This window comes from Eurosta solidaginis, chromosome 3, assembly GCF_040869045.1.
Source record: "Eurosta solidaginis isolate ZX-2024a chromosome 3, ASM4086904v1, whole genome shotgun sequence".
Lineage (NCBI taxonomy): Eukaryota > Metazoa > Arthropoda > Insecta > Diptera > Tephritidae > Eurosta > Eurosta solidaginis.
In genome coordinates, this window is record NC_090321.1 from 278,515,330 (window position 1) to 278,542,329 (window position 27,000).

The 27,000-nt window shown below is 34.3% G+C and overlaps 1 protein-coding gene across 9 annotated transcripts in view; it reads right to left on the reverse strand.

Annotated features, from left to right (window-relative positions):
- Nucleotides 1–27,000, reverse strand: part of Wnt5 (Wnt oncogene analog 5) — a 638,708-nt gene that overhangs the window by 402,749 nt on the left and 208,959 nt on the right. For 2 of the 9 annotated variants that reach the window (XM_067776631.1, XM_067776628.1), the window contains exon 3: nucleotides 14,340–17,251. In XM_067776631.1, coding sequence (XP_067632732.1) covers nucleotides 14,340–14,458 — 119 coding nt within the window. In that variant the 5' untranslated portion in view covers nucleotides 14,459–17,251. The remainder of the gene's footprint in view (nucleotides 1–14,339; nucleotides 17,252–27,000) is intronic. The other 7 variants (XM_067776633.1, XM_067776630.1, XM_067776629.1 and 4 more) reach the window with 7 other exon arrangements.

Genomic DNA, 27,000 nt, shown 5'->3' on the forward strand with positions numbered 1-27,000 from the left:
CCTGCGCAAAACAGTGTACACGTTGCTTACAACTTTGCTTATATGGTTCGAACAGCTCAGCAAAGAATTCATAATAAAACCCAAATTTTTTATCTTGTCAGTAAACATGAGACAGTTATTACCAACAAAAAGCTGGGGAATATCTTCAACATGGACACTACTATTACTGATGGGTAACACATACGACTTGGACGCGTTTAGACGGAGACAATTTTTCCGGGCCCATTCGGAAATGGCTAGCAGATCACAGTTTATTTTAAAGCACAAATCCTCGACAAGACCAATTCGACTGGACAAATACAACTGAATGTCATCAGCATAGACATTCACACTGACATACTGGCACATAGAGAACATATCATTAACAAAAAGACTAAACAGGAGCGGACCAAGTATAGACCCCTGTGGAACTTCGGATCCAACACCACTTGACGACGAAGACTCAGCTCTTCCCTTTACCTTTTGAGATATTCCTTTAAGATAGCTTGCCATAAGTTTAACAGCACTATTAGAAAATGCAAAGTAGTATTTCAGCTTTTTACAAAGTAGATCATGGCTTACCAAGTGAAATGCCTTGGAAAAATCCAAAAGACAAAGAAGAGTCAGATCTCCATAATTAAATTTTATACGAATGTCGTCCATTATTTTCATCACAGCTGTAGCACAGCTATGCTTAGGTCTAAACCCTGACAGTAAAGGAGACAAAAGATTATGTTTTTGTATAAACGACGATATTTGAGAGGCCATTAAAGACTCCCACACTTTAGAAAAAGTCGGCAAAATACTTATCGGCCTGTAATCAGAAAGGCTAGTGGGAGTATTATTCTTCGCAACAGGGACTATGAGAACCATTTTCCATGCAGAAGGAAAAGATGAGACAGTGAAAATATAATTAATTACATGTGCTAGCATTCCCAGGATGTAAGACAATACCAGCTTAACGAATTTTAAGGAAATTCCGTCCTCTCCAACTCCATTTTGGACTTAATGGCCATGACTGAAGTAACAACTTCTGTCTCAGTGACGTCAACGAAATTGAACTCCTCACTCAGTTCATGCTGCACTGTGAAGTCTTGGGCCGGAGGACTATCACTGTTTTTACTTGCGCTATTAAAATATTCATTTAGTATATTGGGATCAATACTACTAATACTTAAGGATATTTGGGTGATTCTTTATGAAACTTCATCATATATTCATTTTTGCAAAAAAAAAATGTACTAAGCAGGTTTAGACTCCAGGTCGGTCTATATCGTTTTAGAATGACCAGTGTGCACACTCCCTTTTGCGAGAATACTCATATTAGCAATATCCAGGGAATGCCCGTGATACAGATTTTATGGTTACGTATGTAAATTTGAATTTGTATGGTAGGTGTAACTCCCCTCTTTCCAATATTTTCCAATTTTCGTTAAAACTTTGACATTAACAATATTTACAGCCATGACAAGTTTCTGCAATATAAATTAATTGGTACAGGTGACATTTTCCTACTTTCCTCCACTGATTGAATACCGATGTTGGGCATCTGCCTGCCGAGTATCATTGCCCTGGTATTGGTACCCTCAGAGGTATTTTAGTTTACGTATGTTATCAGATGCAACGCCCCCTGCATACCAAAATTACCAACTATGCACTGAAGAACTCTGGAAATTGGGTTTATTTCATCAAACGGTGCGTCCAAAACAGGAGTTTAAAAATTTGCGTGGGGAGTATTTATATATAGATAAATATTTTCTTTCATTTCTCTCCTTTTCTTCTTCTGTTTAGGTATAACAATATATTTAGCTCAGGATCCCAGGTCCGCTAAGCGTTACTTATTTTCTAACAAACAAAATGCATCGCATAGATGGTCTTGGTGTGCAATATGAAAATATTTTGAGGATATACATGTTTTACGCATATGTCTCGCGCTCTGCGGCTGTATTGCCGTTTTATGTCTGAAATTTTCGTATGGGATCAACCATTTCAGCGATACAGAGCGAAAATGGTACCGCTTCATAGAGTACACTCACACTATTCTGTTCAACAAATTCTATTAAAACAAGTAAGGAAGTCTAATTTCGGGTGAAACTGAGCATTACATACCCAGCTGTACACTTGAAATGCTGTTGTTGTTTGTTTTGTGTCCTTAATAGTGTTACAAGACTGCGCAATAATACATATAACTATGGTTCTATTCTGAACTAATATTTCTTCGACTTATGACTCCCAAAACATAGAAAATTGCTTAGTCATGAAACGGTGGCACGCGCATTTTTTAGATTTGAAGTTTTTCCGATTTATTGTTATAAATCCACTTGGGAAATGAAATACCATTGATATAAAGCTCTTTTTTGCAAAGATATAACTTATTTCATTCGTCCACGACCCTTTTAAAAATATTTTATATAAAATTGGGCGTGGTCCTTAACCGATTTCGTTAATTTTTCTTCAAAGCATTCCTTCCTCTCTGCAGAATTTTGTTACGATAGGTTTAACGATTTTTGATTTATGATTAATAATATTTGTAAAATTGATTTTATAACAAGTGGGCGGTGCCACGCCCATTTTAAAAGTCCACTCGTCAAACTTCAACATTCTAGGTGTAGTATTTACTAAAGAATCAGGTTTTTTGTGTCTTCCAAAATGTTATATATATAAAAAGTGGGCGTGGTTATAATCCGATTTCGCTCATTTTCAAGACAAATATATTTTGGGTTCAGATAAGCTCGTGTACCAAATTTGGTGAAGATATCTCAATATTTACTCAAGTTATTGTGTTAACGGACAGACAGACGGACAGACGGACGGACGGACATACGTACTACCTGTACTACCAACCGTTATCCAATCAAGGTAAAAGTCTAGTTGAGGGGTCGACTGCTAATACGCTACCAAAAATACCGAGAGAGGTGTCAAAAGACGCGTTTTAATCTCGAAAACAATAATACGAAGGCGGAAAAGAAAAATTGTATCTCTGTCCGGAGAAATTTGCAGTTGAAGTTGGCGATTTCATGTGGTTGTTGTTGTCTTGTACCCACAAAAAAAACTGTGCATCACCGTGGCGGTAGCCCCGGTTATACCACACACCCGGACTTGGCATCGCGTAGCCCAGGGTTGCTTTTTATAAGCTCAGCCGAAGGCCGCCAACGCAGAAAGGTGTTCTGCGCAAAAATACTATAGATCCCACCCCCGGTTTTGGAGGTACCCGCGGGTCTTTTTTCGGTTTTTCGTTAATATCTTTTGAACGAGTTAAAATTTTTATTTTCCGCCTTCGGATTAATAATACTGATGTCAAGACGCGTCGTTTGACATCTCTCTCGATATTTTTGGTAGCGTATTAACAGTCGACCCCTCAACTAGACTATTACCCAAATCAAAGTTATAATACCCTGTGTACAAGTACAGCCGGGCATAAAAAAACTGCAATTTCTTGAGGTCCTACTATCTTACTCCAACAGAAAATGTAACTCGTGCTATGTACCTAAACTCCACTCAAAGCATTTAATTTATTGAACATTCAACAGCGCGTAAAATCGAAGCAAAACAACAAGCAAGCTAGTTATCGATGTCATTATCATTTGCCAGAAGGCGTATTAGCTATAATAGAAATGAGGATAGGAACAAGCACTCAATGCTAGTTGCCTTTGGTTATGTCTGTCACATATGCTAGTGTATGAAGACACTTGTTGCTGCAGCAGCCCCAGGTGATATGGTGCACACATTAGACAGCGATACAGCATGCCGAGCTACATAATAACGAGCATAATACTATGAGACGATTTTATGTTATAAACGATTTCCACACATATAATTAGGTATATTTCTGATTTAGGGGAATATGTGTGCCTGTCAGTATAACACTGTGCAACATTAAAATATACTTGAGCGGTGATACTGTTACTTAGTTGGGCGTAAACTTACATATAATATTTTTTTAATTTCGATAATATAAAAAACGAGTTTTGTAACTGATATTATGCAAACCAATCCAAAAGACGTTTTCGAAAACTTTAAGAAATCTTACGAAAATTTAGATTTTTTATAAATAGTTTTCTGAATTTTTTTGAGTATTTCATTTGTAGCTCCATTTATTCTAGGACTAGCAGTGAAACGTCTCTCAAAATTCGAATTGCTTTTTAAAAAACATTTTCCCAAGGATTTTTAAATTGTCTTCCACATAGATTGCAGACCACACAGAGAGTAAATCGACTTTGTGGTGAGTTCACTCCCTGCGCGCTCAGTGACGAATTCAAAGAGTTATTTCCTCGCCAAGCTTTGCATGCTGCCCGATGTCAATCCGATATAAAACATATCAAACGCAAAAAAAAATCAAAAATCAATACGAATTTTAAAAGGCTTATCACTTCTACTATCTCCGGGCATCATCCATAAGATGACGTGTGGAAGTAATAGATAAGATGTGATGAACAGAAACGTGAGAACTATTCTCCTCGCAAAACGGCCAGATGGTTGCTTGACTCAAGCAGCGCACTTCCCGAAGTAATGCAAAACGCGGTCCCTGGTGCAGAAAATTCGCAGGCAGTGGGAGGTTAGGTTTTACTGGGTAGGCCATCAAGATAAAAAGGGAGTCCCACACACAGAGACTAGCAGCGAGGCTTAACAACCTGGTTAATGCATAAAGCATTTCCTCCTACCACATAATAAATATTTTGCTGCAGTATACTGCTTAAAGCTATTTGAAATATTCTCAATTTCTGATCTGTGCTAATGTACGGAAAGAAGAATTTTTACCCGCACATTTCAAGTGGTGTTTTGAGGTTTCTTTCTTCTATTTTTATTTTACTGAACGAAACCTACCAGAAAAACGGCATCAATTAATAGATATTTCTGCTTCATAACTTTGTAGTACTGTGTAACTCAACATATTTCTAAAATACCAGAACTCATCTACGTATATACATATATAAGTTCCTTAGTACATGTTTGTGCCAACATAAACCTCTAAAGTTTATTATATCCACAAATCCGATGATAACACAAAGCGGTTTGCACCCGTTTGGCAATGTGCTCCACCCCAGGAATCTACTCACATTTCTTGTGTATTTTGTTGAACGAAAGAAGAAATTACTAAAAGTATGGTGTTTGGGAGGTGGACATATACAAACCAAAAACACAATTAAAAGTGTCATGATCCGCTCAAATATGACACTTAACAATGCAATTGTTGCATTAAAAACAAAATCCAACCAAGCAGCAACCAACGACTGCCAATGTTGCATAGTCACGCATAACTAAAGATATAAATATGTACGAATTTTATGCATGCAGCAATCTGGTTTGTCTAAAACACCAGCAGCAACACTAAAATACAATACGTTGACAATGTTAGGAAAAAAAAATACAATGCACTTAGAATTTAACGTTTGAAGGTCACGAAGTTGCAATATTAGCGATGTTGCAGTTCCTTCGAGTGATGTGCGATTCTAAGTCTGTGGCTTCCCTGCATAGCGGAAAAAGTCACTTTTTTATACCTTTCATGAAAATGAAATGGTATATTAATTTCGTCACGAAACCAAAAATTGTAAGTCCTTAAAGGAAAATAGATAGACCCACCATTAAGTATACCGAAATAATCAGGTTGAAGAGCTGAGTTGATTTAGCCATGTCCGTCTGTCCGTCTGTCTGTTTGTATGCAAACTAGTCCCTCAATTTTTGAGATATATTGATAAAATTTGGTGAGCGGGTGTATTTGGGTGTCCGATTAGACGTTTGTCGGAAACGACCGGATCGGACCACTATAGCATATATCCTCCATACAACCGATTTTTCAGAAAAAGAGGATTTTTGTAATATCTTACCCAATTTAACAGATTGAAGATTCAAACTTCACCATATACTATCGTATATTGCACATATTGTTGCCTGAAAAAATTGATGAGATAGGTCGTATATATAGAATATATCCCCCACAACCGATTGTTCAGATAAGGAACTTTTCGTAATTATTGCCCTATTTTAAGAGCTAGAGGCTTCAAATTTCAACGAATGCTTAGGTATATAGCATATATTGTTGTCTGAAAAAATCATAAAGATCGGTGGTATATATAGTATATATATGGTGGTATATATAGTATATATATATAGTATAGTTATATAGTATATATATATAGTATATATATATTTTTTCGCAAATTTTAGCCCCATTTTAACAGCTAGAAGCTTCAAATTTCACTGATTGCTTACGTATATAGCATATATTGTTGTCTGAAAAAATCATAGAGATCGGTTGTATATATAGTATATATCTCATACAACCGATTGTTCAGATAAGAAACTTTTCGCAATTTCTACCCCATTTTAACAGCTATAAGCTTCAAATTTCACCGATTGCTTACGTATATAGCAAATATTGTTGTCTGAAAAAATCATAGAGATCGGTTGTATATATAGTATATATATGGTGGTATATATAGTATATATATATAGTATATATATATAGTATATATATATATATTTTTTCGCAAATTTTAGCCCCATTTTAACAGCTAGAAGCTTCAAATTTCACCGATTGCTTACGTATATAGCATATATTGTTGTCTGAAAAAATCATAGAGATCGGTTGTATATATAGTATATATCTCATACAACCGATTGTTCAGATAAGAAATTTTTCGCAATTTCTACCCCATTTTAACAGCTATAAGCTTCAAATTTCACCGATTGCTTACAAATATAGCATATATTGTTGTCTGAAAAAATCATAGAGATCGGTTGTATATATAGTATATATCCCATACAACCGATTGTTCAGATAAGAAACTTTGCGCAATTTCTTCCCCATTTTAACAGCTAGAAGCTTAAAATTTCACCAAATGCTTACGTGTATAGCATATATTGTTGTCTGAAAAAATCATTGAGATCGATGGTATATATAGTATATATCTCATACAACCGATTGTTCAGTTAAGAAACTTTGCGCAATTTCTGCCCCTTTTTAACAGCTAGACGCTTCAAATTTCACCATATGCTTACGTATATAGCATATATTGTTGTCTGAAAAAATCATAGAGATCGGTTGTATATATAGTATATATCTCATACAACCGATTGTTCAGTTAAGAAACTTTGCGCAATTTCTGCCCCTTTTTAACAGCTAGACGCTTCAAATTTCACCATATGCTTACGTATATAGCATATATTGTTGTCTGAAAAAATCATAGAGATCGGTTGTATATATAGTATATATCTCATACAACCGATTGTTCAGATAAGAAACTTTTCGCAATTTCTACCCCAGTTTAACAGCTATAAGCTTCAAATTTCACCATATGCTTACGTATATAGCATATATTGTTGTCTGAAAAAATCATAGAGATCGGTTCTATATATAATATATATCTCATACAACCGATTGTTCAGATAAGAAACTTTTCGCAATTTCTACCCCATTTTAACAGCTATAAGCTTCAAATTTCACCATATGCTTACGTATATAGCATATATTGTTGTCTGAAAAAATCATAGAGATCGGTTCTATATATAGTATATATCTCATACAACCGATTGTTCAGATAAGAAACTTTTCGCAATTTCTACCCCATTTTAACAGCTCTAGCTTTAGAGATCGTTTGTATATATAGTATATATCCCATACAACCGATTATTCAGATAAGGAACTTTTCGCAATTTCTACCCCATTTTAACAGCTACAAGCTTCAAATTTCAGCGATTGCTTACGTATATAGTATGTATTGTTGTGTCAAAAAATCATAGAGATCGGTGATATATATAATATATATATGATGGTATATATAGTATATATATATAGTATATATATATATTTTTTGCGATTTCGGCCCCATTTTAACAGCTAGAAGCTTCAAATTTCACCAAATGCTTAGGTGTATAGCATATATTGATGTCAGAAAAAATCATTGAGATGGTATACATAGTATATATCTCATACAACCGATTGTTCAGATAAGAAACTTTTCGCAATTTCTACCCCATTTTAACAGCTATAAGCTTCAAATTTCACCATATGCTTACGTATATAGCATATATTGTTGTCTGAAAAAATCATAGAGATCGGTTCTATATATAGTATATATCTCATACAACCGATTGTTCAGATAAGAAACTTTTCGCAATTTCTACCCCATTTTAACAGCTCTAGCTTTAGAGATCGGTTGTATATATAGTATATATCCCATACAACCGATTGTTCAGATAAGAAACTTTTCGCAATTTCTACCCCATTTTAACAGCTATAAGCTTCAAATTTCACCATATGCTTACGTATATAGCATATATTGTTGTCTGAAAAAATCATAGAGATCGGTTCTATATATAGTATATATCTCATACAACCGATTGTTCAGATAAGAAACTTTTCGCAATTTCTACCCCATTTTAACAGCTCTAGCTTTAGAGATCGGTTGTATATATAGTATATATCCCATACAACCGATTGTTCAGATAAGAAACTTTTCGCAATTTCTACCCCATTTTAACAGCTAGAAGCTTCAAATTTCACCAAATGCTTAGGTGTATAGCATATATTGATGTCAGAAAAAATCATTGAGATGGTATACATAGTATATATCTCATACAACCGATTGTTCAGATAAGAAACTTTTCGCAATTTCTACCCCATTTTAACAGCTATAAGCTTCAAATTTCACCATATGCTTACGTATATAGCATATATTGTTGTCTGAAAAAATCATAGAGATCGGTTCTATATATAGTATATATCTCATACAACCGATTGTTCAGATAAGAAATTTTTCGCAATTTCTACCCCATTTTAACAGCTACAAGCTTCAAATTTCACCGATTGCTTACGTATATAGTATGTATTGTCGTGTCAAAAAATCATAGAGATCGGTGATATATATAATATATATATGATGGTATATATAGTATATATATATAGTATATATATATTTTTTTTTGCGATTTCGGCCCCATTTTAACAGCTAGAAGCTTCAAATTTCACCATATGCTTACGTATATAGCATATATTGATGTCTGAAAAAATCATTGAGATCGGTGGTATACATAGTATATATCTCATACAACCGATTGTTCAGATAAGAAACTTTGCGCGAATTTCTGCCCCGTTTTAACAGCTAGAAGCTTCAAATTTCACAAAATGCTTACGTATATAGCATATATTTTTGTCTGAAAAAATCATAGAGATCGGTAGTATATATTATATACTTCATATAAACTGTCATTTTTGCCCCTTTTTTACGGCTAGAAGCTTCAAAATTCATCAAATCTCATCAAATAGTTACATTTACGTCATATATTTTTGAAATACGTGATTCGTAGTCATAGTTTTTACATGCATACCACAAAAAACGTGAAGCTTTGCATCCTAACACAGATTACCTACCTATTTTTTATTTTATATTTATCTTAAAAATCGTTAAGGTATGCAGATCTGTTCACTATATATTTCTTATCTTATACATCCGATTATTCGGAGATTACGAACGGGATAAGATTATTGTTCAGCCCCATTCATGAAAGGTATGAAGTCTTCGGCACAGCCGAAGACAGTCCCGTTCTTACTTGTTCGAAATTGAGTTAGTACGTGAATGTTAATCTCAATATCAATTTATATTGTAATATCCACCTTCCAGTTCAAAACAGCGACATTTTCCAACGTAACAACAGCATTTTTCCCGGCTCAGCCGAATAGCTCAGCGTGTTTCCGTCATCAGGTTGAACTACCTGTTCAAATAAAGACCTCACATAGACTTAATTGTTGTTTCTGGCATAAACCATTTTCTTTTATTGTAACATTGTAACTTTAGCAACCCAAACAATTATATTATAAAAAAAGTCATGAAAGTTTGCTACTTTTGAAAACCACTCCAAAAACTGTAGGGCTGTTTTTCTCGAATACAGCTGTAAGCAACTTTTTTTGTTCCGCCACAGAAGAAGCTAAATTTTCGATAATTATCTAAAAAGTAGGAACGTTTTATTTCGCTATCTTACAGGTTGTCCTTAAAACTCGTTCAATACACACCGTTGGAATGACAGATATGACTATAAATCTTATCTTATTCAGATTTTATTTAGAATATTTTGTCATATGCATAAAATTAGTGAAGTCCATTTTTGGTAGTAATAACTTAAAAACTATTATTTATTATTATATCATTTTTTTCTTCTTTGTGCTGATCTTAAATTGCTGTTTATGATTATGGTCTTTCTCTCGAAATGAAATTTTAAGTGGTCATAACCCAATTGATCTTTTGTTCATTTGCAGTCAATATAAATTTTAGCCGTTGGCGTAAGGGAATTTAAATCATTCTCACCTGGCCCTTCCAACGGATTGAGGCCGGCCTCGTCCCCTGCTCCCATAGGCGGGTTCTGAAAAAGATATTTCCATAGCTGGACCACCGTCTTTCGTTCGCATAACAAGGCCTAGCTAGCCTCGCCGCTAGATAGTCGTATGATGTATGCGTAAAGCTCGTACAGCTGACCATTTATTAATCTTCGGTACTTCGGCCGTCCTCATCGCGTAGATGTCCATGCATTTTTTTAAAACTTTTCTCTCGAACACTCGCAGAGCCGCCTCATTTGATATTCTCATGGTCCACATTTTTGCATTTTATATTTTTTCGTTTGCAAAGAGAGGGCCTTAATTTCAAAGTAGCAAGAGTGATTATTCGCTGTATTTCAAAGCTGTTGTTGTTGCTTGGGTTAATTCTGGTTCCCAAATAAACGTCTAAATAAAAGTATTTTACTATTTTGAATTTATGGCCGCCAACAGTGACGTGGTTGCCAAGGCGCAGATGTGCTGACTCTTTGCTTGCTGGCAGCAGGTAGCTCTGAGCTATAAGAATTTAAACAAATGACTAAAAGGCAGCGACTATTTCACAACCAAAGAGCAAAGCGAGGCCATTACGTGGGACAACCACGTATTAAAAATATTAGTTGGAAGCACTGCGAGATGACAGAACTAGATCTAGTACCGCCTCTCAATGCATGCAATTTTTCACTAGTTCAACTCCATTTTTTAATCTCCTTACAAACCTGCCATCGTATCTTCTACACTGCCGTTGTCTTTGTTTCGGTATATTTTATGGAAAGTATTTTTGATCGTCGAGAGAGGAATTTATTTTCAAACAAAATATTTTGTTCCAATGAGCAATTATTTGCAAGAAAGACTTGTAGAGTTGTTGCTTTATACCATTATTTTAGTATTTTTAAATAAAGGCCGAAATTGTATTGCTTGGGTAACGAGCGTTTTTCTATATTCACACGTATGCAAACTTACATGTAGGTACTTGTATGGATACCGCCCGGCCGTCAACAGCGGAAGTACATTTATCATGTAATAAACCAAAACATTCTCATACTGAGTCCTTTCTTTTAAAGGACATTGTTTAAAAGCTCGAGACCGTATATTATAATAAGAATCCGGTTTCCCTGGTCCGATTCCTCGGTTCCTTGCGTCACTATTCATCATATCATATACGTGTGTGCGTGCACACTACACGTATATGTCTGTGCGTTTAACAAATTGAATGTAGTAAGGGGAAAAGGAAGCTTCTTAAAAACATAAAATTTGAAAATTATGCTGTGCGTGATTACCCGGAGCTCTCGCAGTGCTCTAGTTAGCTCGTAAAAATACTTGGGTGTTCGCCTGTTAGTGTGTGTGAATGGTTATGCGTCATTTGAGGGGCGACAAAGCCAAGTCAGCTGTAAAGAAACTATTTTTCTAATACAATGCAGTTGCTGCTGCGCTGGAACTCTTTCACATAAGTTAAAATGTAAGTTCAGTCAATTATACTGCTGCAGTCACTATACATTTACAGAGACATACGAACAAATTTATGTAAATTATAAAACGTTTATGAAAAAATTTCACCAATTTGTGCATTTAAGAGCTTATCACAATACAATTCTTAGTTAATTACATATTTAAAGGTTAGAGCTATTACATACTTTCTTTACAAAAGTGTTTTATGGTGTTAAAACCAGGTTAGAAATTTAATACGGAGTACGCTGTACATTTGTAGGTATGTACACTCATTAGGGTGGTCCTTATAAGCGACTTCTTTCTACGCCCTTCCGACAGTAATACATATGTAGGTCGATTTCGATCAAACACGGTCAAAGGGTTTCGTACATAGGTCAAAGTTAAGATTGCTCTATTAAAATTGTATTATGTGGAAGGCCGACGATAAAAAGTGTGTTTTAAGAGAGAATAATAGCAAAACATATAAACATATCCGTATAATTTCTTCCCTTAAAACATGGACACATCCATTTATACATTAAAACGTGGACTTATAGTATTTTTCATAAAAAGAAGACATAACAAATAATTCAATCAAAGGTAGGCTCATCATGCTATTCAGCTATGAGGAAAAAAGGTATGTCAAGAAATATAAATCTAAGTGCTACCTTTTTACTTGCGTAAAGGATTAGCGGACTTCGAAAAAATTCTAGGACTACTTCGGCACCGTTTCGAGAGGGATACAGGGTCACTTCAGAATCATTTCAACCCTATTTCGGGATCAATTTAGAAGAATTTCAGTATCACTTCGGGTACACTTCGGGACTATCTTTCGAATCATTTCGACACTTCTTCGGGACCGATTCGGAACAATTTCAAGACAGTTACAGGATAATTTCAATAATATAAGCAATTTATTTTATAATATGTCTATGAAATTATCCAGAAGTTAATGAAATGAAATTTTTTCAAAGTGGTTCCTATATAGTCTCGAAATTATCACCAGACGGTACCGAAGTCAATAGTCCTTAAATGGTCCTAGAACAAATGATACAGTTCCAACCTCACCAAAATTTTATCGAAGCTGTTTTGTTGGATATAAAGAGCAGGGGAAAACATGAGCAAATGCGCAAATTTTATTGCTGATACACAAAGTGTTCACAAAAACCAAGCACATGTTTAAGTAATTCTGTTTAAGTGGAATTTTGTTTCTTTTTAGGGTTTTGTTTTTGTAACATATTTGTACGTTATTTGGTTGGATTTACATGTAGTAATAATGTGCAAACAAAGAACAAAAAAGAGATCAATTAAAACAATTTTATTAAAAAACTTAAAAATAAAAAATAAAATTAAATTAAATTAAATTAAATAAAATTACAAACATAAAGGAAAATAAAATAAAACAAAGTTAAATAAAATAAAATAAAATAAAATTTAAAAAAATAAAGTAAAACTAAATAAAAAAATAAAATTAAATAAAGAATAATATAGTTAAATAAAAAAGTAAAATAAACTTAAGAAAAATATATAAAATAAAATAAAAATAAAATAACATAAAAGAAAATTAAATTTAAAAATAAAATAAATGTAATAATATAAAATCTTTTTAAATTAATCTGGAGCTATATTATTAGGCTTTTCCGGTCTGAAATACATAATATTATTAAATTAAATTAAATCTAATTTATTTATAACTTTTTAAAAGTATTATTTTCCTAGACGTACACCTGTCTGTTTACACATGGAACCGCACGAATACTTGGTACTTAAATAAATAAATGTAAGGCGCGATAACCTCCGAAGGGATCTAAGGCCGAGCTTCTCTTCCAATTTGCGTCGTGCTCCTCTTGATTTTCCCTACAAATCGGCCGGACGGGACCTACATGTTTTATGCCGACTCCGAACGGCTTTTTTCAATGAGAGCTTTTCATGGCAGAAATACACCCGGAGCGCTTGCTAAATACTGCCGAGGGGCGACCCCGGTACTTACGTCCTTTTTTTTTTTTTGTAAAAAAAACATCTGCAACCGCTTCTCGCGCCACGATAACACACTAAATAAAAAATGCACCAATTTTACGACTTTCAAAACGTTTCGTTTAATATACACAGTTTGTTTGTTTACATCTGTTGAAGTTTATTTAACCAAATTAAATTTCAGTTGAAAATACTAATTAAGTGTAAAAGAAGATATTGCAGTTAATTTTTTTTTTTTTCGGAATTACTTAGAATGCATTATTCTCCCTTTTACATAAAATTTCAACCATTTCAGGGTATTAGCCGGGCAATTATTCAATTTTTTTTCTTTTATTATGATTTTACAAATTTGCTGTCGTCTTGCAACAATTTTACACTTTGCATTTATTTTAGCATATTTGCAAAGCTTAAAGAATGTAAAAAAGTGATAAAACAAAAAATTTACTAACATTTACCACGTTGAATTTGATGCGAGAAAAAAGGCACCAACAAAAACAGAAATACATATTTCAACGAATCCAACAGTTCATAGCCTCCACTTAAGAGCGCGTAATGGGTAAAAAGTTACGAGAATTAATACGACATCATATACAAAATAAGCATATACATATGTACTTTAAGTTTGTATGCGAATATACAAATATGCAATACTTACATCCATGTTGGTACGCCTTGCAATCCAACGCAATCATCCAAAATGCCAGCCAACAGTACAAATGTCGTTATAATCCACAATGAAAAATGTTTCCTTTTAAGAAATTCCATTTTGACCATTTTAGTAGATTCACAGTCGCAGTCACTGTTTTACACAATCGACGACCAAGTTGAAAGGCAAAGTCGAAGATGTTGAAATTTAAGTTGGTGGTAGTGGCAAGCGCAGCTCAATGAGCTGTGGATGAATGCGCGCGACTGTGAGCTGTTCTTGTTGTTGCAGGTTATAAAATGTTGCTGGTGGATTTGTAGTTAATATTGAGCTCCACAGAGTGGGAAAACAGACGCTGAAATGAAGCGTCACACAAAAAATGGAAATGGGAGAGGTGGTGGTGTTCCTTTTCTTGCTGTTACTTAGTTTCTGCACTTATTGTTGTTTTAGTGATAATTTTTTTTTATATTAATATTTATTTATTTTATTTTTGTTTTTCCTCCAACTCCATCGAGTAAAACTTATTTTTTATTGGATTTTCGGTTATGATTTATGGAAATCCTTAAAACATTTTTCAACACTTTTTTTCTCTTAATTAATAAATATTAATACACCGGTGCTTTTGCTTTGATTTTTTTTTTTAATTTTTTTATTAGCAGATATTTAAATTATTTTTTGTTCTACAATAATTTCTTTACTTTGTAAAATTCACTTTTTCCAAAATTTTTTTTCCTTATAATGCCAAAGCCCGGTTTTTCAATACAAGTTCAACTCAGTTTGTCAGTTAAACTACGCTTGAACTTATTATGCAGTTTTTCAGACAACTTTAACTGGAGTTTAAGCTGAGCTTAAGTGGCCGGTTTGGCAGGGTTAAACTTTAGTTAATCTATAAATTACTTGCGTACTTGTTTTGATTGCTAAATATAAAATTGAATACATTCCTAAGTTACAGTTTTTTCACTGCTGAGTGGAATATCACCCTATCTCGATTGCCGTTTCGAAAATGCCCTAGCTCAGAAAACATTTGAATACCGCCTCCTTGCAAAATTTATTTCAAAAACGTCTAACTTTAGAACTCTATTAAGGAACGCCCTATCTCAGAATTTGTATCATAATAACCCCAGCTAAGGTCAAAATGTATTGAAATTAAGCTCTGATAGGGCGTACAGCACAAAGTAGTACAACGCTGCCGAAAAGCCTCCACAAAAAAGCAAATCGAACAAGCATTAGTCAGGTGAGCGCAGCTGTGAACGAACAGCTGATACATATCTTTCTTGTAAGTCTTTACAATGTTTACTAGTGTTGGAAACTATCGAATGAATTCAACTGTCCATAGTTAGTTACTTAATAATTTTAACTATCGAATGAATATTTTCATTCATTCATTTATGCATTTGATCTGCTCCGAAGGTAACCAATACTACCCAAAAGCAGATATTTTTTGTGGTTTCGGACTGCGTGGGTTGATTGACAACTCCTCACGTTTCACAGTTGTATTCCCATCTTTGGTAGATAGCACAATTCAAAACATTCATTTTTATTCTATTGTATAAATAAAATCTAAATATACTCTATTTTTCGCCTTTTTAAAAAAAGTATATTTACTAAAAACATTTTGATAAGTAATATAAAAAAAAACAGTTTCGAGTGGTGCATTTTTTACAAAAAGTCTTTCAATTGTTTGCAAAACAGTGCCCTCACTTCATGTTACATAATAAGTTATGGTTCTATTACTTTCCAAACCATTTAGTTTAACAAATAGTAATAACTGATGATGTAATGATCATATTAACCACCCGCGTATAATCGAATTCACTGATGAGGAAAAGCTGCAATTGCCTTTTTCTCTGAGAATATTTCTATGCAAATAATTAAGTACTTATCATATAAATTGTTTATCACGAGAATAGTTTGAATTGTTATAAAAAGGCCTCGCGCTACTTTAGTAATGCAAATTAAATAAAAATTGTATATCTTTCTCGAAACTTCAAATATTTAAAAAAATATTTTTTCTTTTATATCTCCCTTATTTGCTTGGTTTATTTACCACCTTTTTGAGTTTTTAATTCTTCAAATTTAACACATATTTATCATTATTAATAATAGTGATTAGGATAAAATATTTGCATTTGGGAATATTTCCATTTACGTCACACTGCTTTACAAACATTTACAAGTAGGTACTGTGTCACAATTAAACCATTGTTCTTCATATTTGTTATTAATGACTTAAATGTTACGTTATCCTACTCATTTTTCTTAGCTGTCGTTTTAGAGCTCTTACTTTCTCATCTTTGTATCACTCTATTTAGCTTTATCATTCACGCCTTTTTATATATATTTTTTTATTTTTATTATTTTCTTCGCTTTCCATCACTGCAGCTTACATTAGCGTGACTTTTTAAATTATGTGGTAGCATTTTTCTATATATTTCTCGCACAATTTTTCATCGTTTCTTGACACTAATGACATTTTATTATGGTTGTATAGCTTTCAAAGAATTTCAGAGAAAAAAGTGATTGCACTCAAAAAAAGTAAAAATCTGAACAGCGACAGCACAAGAAATGAGCAGCGAGTGACAATCACATCGCTAAGAAATGCCACGACAAAAAAATAAAAATTGTGCCTTTGAGAGCACTTAGAATAAAACACTGAAAAACCAACAATGCACACACACACACTCGCAGATATGCAATGTTTTACATAGCCATAATTAAAGTATCATCAAACACAGCGCTGACAGATATTTCACTTGATATTGACTTTTATTTTTTATTTTAAATTTTTTTTGTTCCTCATTCATGTTTCGTGCTTATTTTTCGGTTTTTTTCACTATAGAATATTTTTCTTTATTTCATAATTATTTAATTTCTCCTTGCAAAACTCGCAAAATTCCTCGAATTTATCTGCTCACTTGTCACAACTGTAAAACAAAAGAGAAGAAGAAAAACATTAATATTGATATTTGTTAAAATAGATGAAGAAATTTTGTGTAGCTATAATTTATATAAGGGATTAGTGCTAACATTCGCGATTTATACAATTTGTTCTCTCGCTAAAAATGCACGAATAGAAAAAAAATAAAAATGGTGCTGGGATTCATATTTTGCTATAGAAAAACGGACTTAACATGTCTTGATGGTTCAGAAATCAGTTTGACAATCTTTTTTACAACTACGCTACCTTATGCCCGGTTTTTCAGGAGTTAAGTTAAGTTAAGCTAAGATTAAACTACAGAGCAGTTTTTCAGTCACAGTTTAAGGCCGCATTTGGGATAGGCTTTTTTGTACTAGATAATTTTATTACATATCTAAATAATTTGTAGATATAACAGCTGGATTTTGTTTAGCCAACAAACATAGGAAAACCATTTTCCAACCATAGAGAAATATATGTATATCTACTACTGGAGTTGATATCCAACTTCATTCTTTAATTGTTCTTAAACCTTAAAGTTCTCAAGTTGCCAGTCACTATCCAACTTTTGAGAAATGTTGTAAAATTTATAGGTTTCGAGTTGATCTCCAACATCATTTTCAAATTATTCTCAAACCTGTGACAGATTACGCGAAACGTATAGTTCTCAAATGCTTATCCATTTCTCCAGTTGCTATGCTACGTTGGATACCGATTTGAGCTGGAGCAAATCTTCTCCAAGTTGGTACCGCCAAGGCCAACAGCTGTTTATTGTGAGAAATAAACACCTGGTTGGTAGCATTATTGCAGCGTTTCAATAAAACAAAATTATACATGTACTATTTTATTTTCATGAAAATACTGCAATAATGGGATCTTACATTTGAGTTAAATCAGAGAAACACACTCGAGTACAAGTTCATAAACATATTTTTGTCAACTTGAGTGACAGCTTCCTTGCTTTATAAAAGAATGCCCTTTTTCTGAGAACGCTATGACTCTTAAGTAGAGCTATTGTTTTTAAACAACGCTTGAGATTTTAGAAGTAGGTATGCTAGCTATCAACTTGGGCTCTAAGGGTAGGATTTCCAAAGTAGAATCCTAATATCACGTTGTGTCATTTTTATAGTAGCAGTTAGCAAACTAGATTTATACCTATGACTTTTCACTAGTCGGGACTATGGAAAAAGTCACAATAAAACTACAAAATCTAAAGTGGACATTTGTATCTAGTTCGAAAATACTCACAAGGTTATGCAGCGGAGACAATTTCCAGCGCCCATGACATCGCCGTGTAAAGCTCGCTAGTTGAAATCATGTAATAGAGAAAGATGGCGAACTAGTAGTTGTTCGGAATGAGCTAGAAGCGTACCAGTTTTATACTGTATATTTTTTCTTAAGGGCAGTAAAATGTTCTCTAGCATCAAATAAAAAAAACGCACGATGGGGCAACCCTCTGTGATATGTCGTTTAGTTTCGAATGGCTCGGAGAGGCCGTCACCAATTCTAACTGAGCTGATGGTGTTACTCAACGCCATTTTGCACAGCCGTAGAAGTGTTGCGTATAAACCATATTCAGACATAGCGGTATAAAGGCAGATCCTTTTCATGCTGTCGAAGGAAGATATGTAAAATTTTTTTAAATTCAGTAACAATCAACAATTTAGATGCGGAGCAAATTCCCACAAAGTGAATAAAATTGATTTTCTCTCTATGTGATTCAATTCCAAAAAATTATTGAAGTGACTGACCAATGCGATTATAAAACCCATTCATGGCACATGACGCACGCCTCACTATTTGCCTTTTGATCTTCTTTACATACCTATTGCTATCAAAATATTTTTACAGATCACATCTATTCAGTGCTGTAGTTTTATTTATTGCAAACAACAACTTACAATGATAATATCATATCAAAAGCAACAACAACAACCAAAAAGCAAACCCATCAATGCACATTGAAAAACATACAATTGGACAAAATGTAAGCTCGACCAGCTCGTTCGCCATTAATTCGCATTTGTATGAGAGATCATGTGGCATACAAACACCCACAAACAAACGCCCTCAAATGCACATTTACACACATTAGTAATATTTTTATGGATGAATAAAATTCGTTCGGTCACGCTTACACAGTAAATCAATAAAATTGCACACATCAAAGTCATTTGGAACAAAAGCGAAAGCCAACAGCCCAACAACAATATTTAACCAAACACAATGCGTATAAAAATAAAACGATAACATTTGGTTTCCATTGAATACTCTTAGGCAATAACATGCTGTATTTTATAGGGTGAGACAATACCATAAGAACACTTAAGTATATTTTTGGTGAATGAGTTATATTGAACTTTTCAAATGAGTCTTTTTAAAGATGATATTAGGCAGAAGTATCTGACTGTGTAACCTTTGTCTTAAATAATACAATTCTGGCTTTGTTAGAGTGCATAAGTCTTCTTACCTTTAAAGCCTTTTGTTGCTGCTGTGGTTACATTGCCTCGCCCCATTCAATACGTGCGACTACCCGCAAGTTATCATATTCTAACGGAAGTCAGAGGAAACTAGCAGCTTCAACAGGGTTGGACCATAAGGAAGTTGCCATGTGGGGACGTATACCGAAGGAAATGTTGCTGGTAAAATCAGCAAATCAGGTTTGTTGTTCTTGTTCAGTAAAATTCATCGCAGCGGAGTTTTTTGTCAAACGGACAAACTTGTATATTCATTTCAACAGAAGAAAAGTTTTGGTCTTAAATTAAAAATATTCTGTAAATATGACATATTCTCAATCAACCTAGGTGATTTTTCTGTTGAAAGAGAAGTTTCTGTAATATCAAAGCCACTGTAATATTTTAACAGTTTTTATTGGTATTTCAGCGTGACATTAGCAACTGTTAGCTATAACACCAGGCGGCCCCCATGATGTGATTGTAGTATGATACGCCTACCACATCGAGAATCCTGGCATCGAGACCTGGAAAAACCAACACCAAAATCTTTAAAAAAAGGTTTCTTGTTTGTATTTTTTTTTTTAACAGAGCTATGGCTAACATTTAATTTTTTTCATAGTGTATGTCGTGTTCTATTATGGACAAGTGAGAATTTAACATGTTACAGTATCCAGAACGAAATTGGGTCAGACTGACTCGTGTCTCCCTTCGTAGTCTGCTTTCTTCTTCTTAACAACGTGGTTAGCCGGGCGTGACCTAGCAAAGATGATAAGCGACTTTGTATTGATTAGGCTCAAAGGCTTATTTGTATCAAACGGCTGCTTGCGGAGATGTTTCCCTCTTGGGCTATAAAAGGTAGTTGTTTGCTAGGATGTCGAGGTTTGTGAGAAATTTTGTGTTTTTTTTTTATTCCGAAACGAACGTTCGTTTCGCGTCAGAGATGAACATTTCTTTCGCCTTCGTCTTTGACATTACTTAAGAAAAGAACGAAAATGATGGAGAATGACACCGCTAAACGAAATCGCTAAGCGGCAAGTCCTTCATTCGCAATACAGAATAATGCCCTTTGTGTTGTTTCTAATCAATCATTTACGCCAATATTTTCTGAAACTAGCGAATGAATGGTTTAAGTCCTTCTATTTATGCGGCTAGTTTAACTGGTTTAAGGCTCTCGTCACTAAACTTGCAGAGATTTTAACTCAGACACGGAGTAAAGGGGCAAGCTTCTTTAATATGTGATTATTTTATTTAAATAAGTTTCCTAAAATATTCTTCTTGAAACTCGTAAATGAAACTATCAGGCAGATACAGCTCTAAATGTCAAATGTATGCTAATTATTTCGTGAGTGTAACCCTTCCGTTAAAACCATTTTAAAAAAATTTGTAGTTCTTAAAAAGTTATGAAATAGTTTATAGCACAATTCAGTGCGAGATCGGCCAACTTGAACTATCTTACCAGCACGGGCGGTTTTGAGGGATCTTAGAAACGCTTGGTATGCGAACTGCTCATCTGACACCTGCATAGGAAGTCTGGCGGTTCAAGAGAATTAAACAAGTGTTATGAATGATATTCAAATTTAGCAAACTTTTTAGCATGAGCTTTTCTATTTAGAGTTAATATTACATACTACTGACTCGAGTATGAACACTACAACCGATTTCAGATGACAGCAGTTTAATTCCTTTATGAGCTTAAATGGCAAGGAGGTGGAATATTCCGCATGAAATCTGCGAAGTAGTCTATTTTCTTCTAGAATAAGAAAATAGGCTAAAAGCGGTCTGATCTATGAAAAATTAAAAGTTTGGGGTAATTTTTAGAGATAGCCTGAGCAATAGAGCCAATGAGCAAGTGAGCAATGCATTGAAAGCATTCCGGCAAAAAATGGAAGGAGAAGTGAAATCAATCAGAATAAAAAAAAATTGTAAGGCGCGATAACCTCCGAAGAGATCTAAGGACGAGCTTCTCTTCCAATTTCCTCCTATTTTTTTTACCTACGAACTGGTGGAATGAAACCTACTTGTTTTTATGCTGAATGCGAATGGCATCTGCAAGGCAGATGAGTTTTCACTGAGAACTTTTCATGGCAGAAATACACTCGGAGTGCTTGCCAAACACTGCCGAGGGGCGACCCCGCTTAGAAAAATTTTCTTCTAATTGAAAAAAACTTGTTTCTAAAACTTTTGATGTTGCTTTTCCCGGGGCGTGAACCCTGAATCTTCGGTCTGGTAGGCGGAGCGTGCTACCATCACACCACGGTGGCCGCTCAGAATAGAGGATTGTTAAAAGAGAAAGAGCATAAAGGGGGATAGAAGAAAAGGGAGAGGAAAGATCGGGCTACAAAGATAAAGGGACTAAGCTGTAAGAGAGATTGAGAGGGGGAAAGAACGACACTAGCGGTACGATGTTAACTGACAGAGGAAGGCAATATTTGGATATGGGACGAGATGGAGTTCCAGCTATTAAAAGGGGGAGAGATATGCGGAGGAAAGTGTAGAGCGACTGAGAGAGAGACAGAAAAATTGCATGTAAATAGAGGGTATCATTGATATGTTCATGCCTATTTAGGCGGATATACTACTCTAAGCAGATATATAGTCGGAGCTTAGGAAAATTGCAATATGCTACGTAAAGGATATCAGCAGGTTTATCGACCGAACCAAATGGTTCCAAGAAAAAGTGTATCAAAATAGTGACCAGTGCGCTACTTGGTACCGGGCTTTTGAAAAAAAGATTATAAAACCCGGCGAGAAAGCTTCCCCTTGAAAATGCGGAGTTAAAATAAGTTTAAGACCCATTGTGTGATATGCAAGGTTGCAGGGAACATTTCCGCATATGCGGTTTTCCGTATTTTATAAATCATTTGGTCTAAGCTGTAAGAACGATATGTTATGTGATGTCATATAGTTTTCGGAAATTTACATCTGATAGATTAAAATTGATTTGTTGAATGCCTTACTTGACCAGGATGTAGCTTTCATCTATACTATAAATATAATAAATATACCACATTTATTCAATTGTATTGAAATAACTTAAAATAATATCAATTTTCGTAATACCACACACCCTGTATGCAAAGTATGGTAAATCACGTGCCCTCCATCACTTATGTATATTCACTTTTAATACGAATAATCCAATTGACTCACCCACCTTTACTACAAATAGTCATATACTCGTATACCATAGAGACCATTTAAATTGTCACTGGGGCTTATTCATATCTGAAAGTGTTACGAATGCACACAAATGAATGACCGGCTGGCTAGTCAGAAAAAAGACAGCCACACAAACCTATAAAAATGTTATACCTACCTACTCTTGCGCCCACTGTATGTTTACATGCTGCTCCTTGCACTCACCGCATGTGGCATGAAAGTCAAAGAGTTATGGGCATGTTCATAAATTAAAAGACTTCCCTTTGCCGCCAATTTCACGTGCGTACAATTGCAACACGCACACACACATACACACACACACACACACACCGTTAAATGTTTTCTGGCATAACTTTGTTACATCTCGCACACCTCAAAATGCCACTTGTAACAATTTCCTGTGCGTCTGCCAGCTATATGTACATATGTAAGTCAGTATGTATTTCTATTTGGCTCCACAATTCCTGCATTCGGCCATATACAGACATACATATATTTATTGTAGATGAAAGAATAATTCAAGTACTTCTCGTAAGTAACTCTTTTATTATTGCTGAGATTGCTATTCGTGTTGTTGTAATTTTGTTGCTGCTACTTGGTGGTCAGTGCATAATATTTTATGATATCTCTGGGATTTTCGTTTCACAAACATATATCAACAAAAGCAATGGCAACAATAATCATAGCCAATGCATTGATATGAGAGTAGCGTAAACACGTGTGTTGTTTTTTTCTTTACTGTGTAAACGTATAAACCCAGCAGTGAACAAAACGGTCCAATTAAACATATTATCTAAAACCACAACATAACTCGAAATATATATAAAATAATTAAAAAAAAGTTTAGGTTAAAAAGCTTTTATTGAAAACAATACTTAGATTAAGTAATACTAATACTAAAAGCTATAAAATACTTAGGTAGATTTTAGGTACTACTCATCACACTACTCATCAATCTACGGCGTTGATCATAAAATTAAATAAAAGCGTTGGGTGCGTGAAATTTCTAAAAATGTAAGGCGTGGCATAACATAATTAAGGTTCAGTTGGTTTTACTTATGATTATCAATAGAAATTTGACGCGTCCAATGCTTTTATTTAATTGTCTGATCAACGCCCTAGATTGATGAGGAGTATGATGAATAGTACCTAGAATCTACCTAACTATTTTATAGCTTTTAGTATTATTATTACGTAATTTAAGTATTATTTTCAATAAAACCGTTTAAATAAACAATTTTTTATGGTTATTTTATTTTCATATTTTTAGTCTTTATTTAAATGCCTATTATTTCTCATTATATTTAGTTGATTTAGTGCCTCATTATTACAAGGACTCTTTCCTGACAATTTGTTACAATCCAAGGCTTTACTCGACTCGGCGCCACGTATGCTTGTCCCTCCCCGAACTCCACAGTATTTTGATGTCAATTTTACCGGACTGTATGTAATATTTGTTCCAAATATAAGGCAGTTGGGACCACGAATACGAGTGCTTTTAATATCTCGATCCTTGGCGCGCGTAGCGGATTTTTTTTTTTTTTTTTTCATAAAGCGATTTCTATTTCTGTATGTAATATGTGTTCCAAATGTGAGCCAAATCGGAATACAAATACTATTTTTTGAAATATTTCGATCTATGCGCCACCGATCAGAGTTTTTTCTAGTTATTGCATTGTTATCGGGTTCTGAACTATATTCCAAGTTTCAAGCTTGTAGCTTATCGGGAAGTTACTTAAATTTTAATTACAAAATCCGTAAACAATGGCGGGCCGGCCGCTACACAGAATCAAGCTAAATGAAACCGTTTAAAAAAGATTTTTTTGTTTAATTTAAAAGTAGCATTATAATGGTGGGATCCGTGGTGTGGTGGTACCATCGCGTAAAGTATATTTTTTATAACTTTGGCATGAAATTATATCGTTTAGATGGTAGATGCCGTTGATAGTCACTGGGTTATATTCAATAATCCATACAGTATTTATTAAATTAAATACAACAGCAACATCTGCCTATCACAACTCATTGTACAAAAATATCACGACCTCTGCTTCTCAAGTCACCCAATGATCTAGAGTACTCCCGTGAGAATTTAGCCCCTGCAAAAAATAGTTCGACATTTTTAGAAACATAAAAAACGTTGCAACTAAGTCAGTTAAATAACTAAATAAAAAAATTATAGGTGTTTGATTCGAATTAGTTAAGAAAAATGCGGAGCCCTATACCGAACCTAAATGACTTGGACCATATGTTCTATCATCGTATCATATCATATCTCTTGGAATGAGTTGGCGATCTACTAATTTTTTTTACATAGATGTACATATCTAACAATTTTTTGCAAGTTTTAATTTGCGTTTAAAATGTACATAATCTCGTACCATACGAAAAGTAATACTTTCTGATGAGAAAAGATATTAGTCTTCATTCGTTCCCATATGGGTACAAAGGGGATTGGTCCTATCGTTCCCTTTCGGGTATAAATGGGTACAATTCATAGGACATACTTAAACAAAAGGCAACAGTTCAACACATACAAAGAGATCAAAACTGGCATTAGTCGCATACTCCATTGCTACTCATCCCGGACTAATAATAGACTAATCGCATTTTGTGCAGGGGAATGATACTGAGCTAGAAAACTCCCTGGATGATGAGTTGTTCCTCGGTTTATGATTTCATTATCTTTGAATTCTAGTGAGTGACTTTGCACTCCTTTTGGAATGGAATGCGACTACATACGAATCGTTTATTTTAAATCCAGTTTCTATATGAGGGTTTACTATTTACCACCACTTATCATAAATACATAATAAATGAGTACACCCTTGAGTATGACTCACCGTGCAAATCCCACCACTCCTACACTAGAGAGAGTGGGTGTGTTTTTTTGAAATTGTAAACTTGTGGTTTGTTAAATTTTCACAATTTTCATTCAGTGAACTTTTCGCAATCCATCAAAAGATATGGCGCACATGCAGACGTACAAATATGTATATATTTTTTTTTTTATTTGGACAGTTGACTACCACTCACATATTCAAACAAATATACATACATGCAAGCAGGGCCGTAGAGAGAAAATCCGGGTCCGGGACTAAACAATTTACGGGCCCCCTATAAAAAATCCACTAATACATTTGATTAACTTGAATTAATGAAGTCTCATTCATGAATCATTATTGATGGATTACATCAAACAAAATTTGCCACATCAACTAAATGATTTTTGGACTAAGAGCTGACAATAAAATTAACACAGAATATTTACTATTTATACTATTTTATTGTAACGTAGAAATAAAATTCTCTTTTAACAGCCACATATTGTTTCAAATAATCTTTGCTAGTTATTTGGTAACATTTTAATACATTTCTGATAAATTTATTGATGATTATAAATTTTAATTATTCAATATAGAAAGTTCGGATATCCAAGAGTGGCTTTGCTTGCCTTTTAATATCAAAATTTAACTGTATTGGCAAAACGCATTCAACACAAAGCGTGGCAAGTCCTGAAACTCGCTCTTGAGATGAACACGATCTATGAAAGTTTTTGATTCCTGAAAGGAAGCTGAAGGAATGTTCTGCACTAGCTTCGGTGACAGGTATAGTGCAAAAGATAATTGTATACATATTTTGAGCATAGATGGCATTTAGCAATTCCAATTGTGACAGACCTTTATCAAAATTTGCTTCGTAAATGTGTTTCAAGTGAATTATTTCACCAATGTCTTCAAATTGCCACAAAAATAAAACGTCTCGCTCAAATTTCTCATAGCTGCAAATCGTTCAGTAACTCCAGTGATTAACGAATCAACGATCACCAGGAATGTACTGTTTTTAAAATCAGACTCTGAATCATCCGTAATCATCTCATTTAAATTATATTCAGAACGTCTTTGCAGTTTTCTCTTTCGAATGTCGGGAAACTTTGCCGAGATGTTCAACTGAATAGCAACTGTTTTTCATTCGTTTAAAATTGTTTCCGATCGGTTCCTGATCAACCTCAAATCTGCTAATAAGGCATCTAGATGCCGGACCTCAACATCTATGGTGGCGTCTCTAGCTTGGAGGACCACGTTACTTTCATTAATGGTAGTCAGTATTTTGAACCAAATTTAGGACAGCAAGATACATT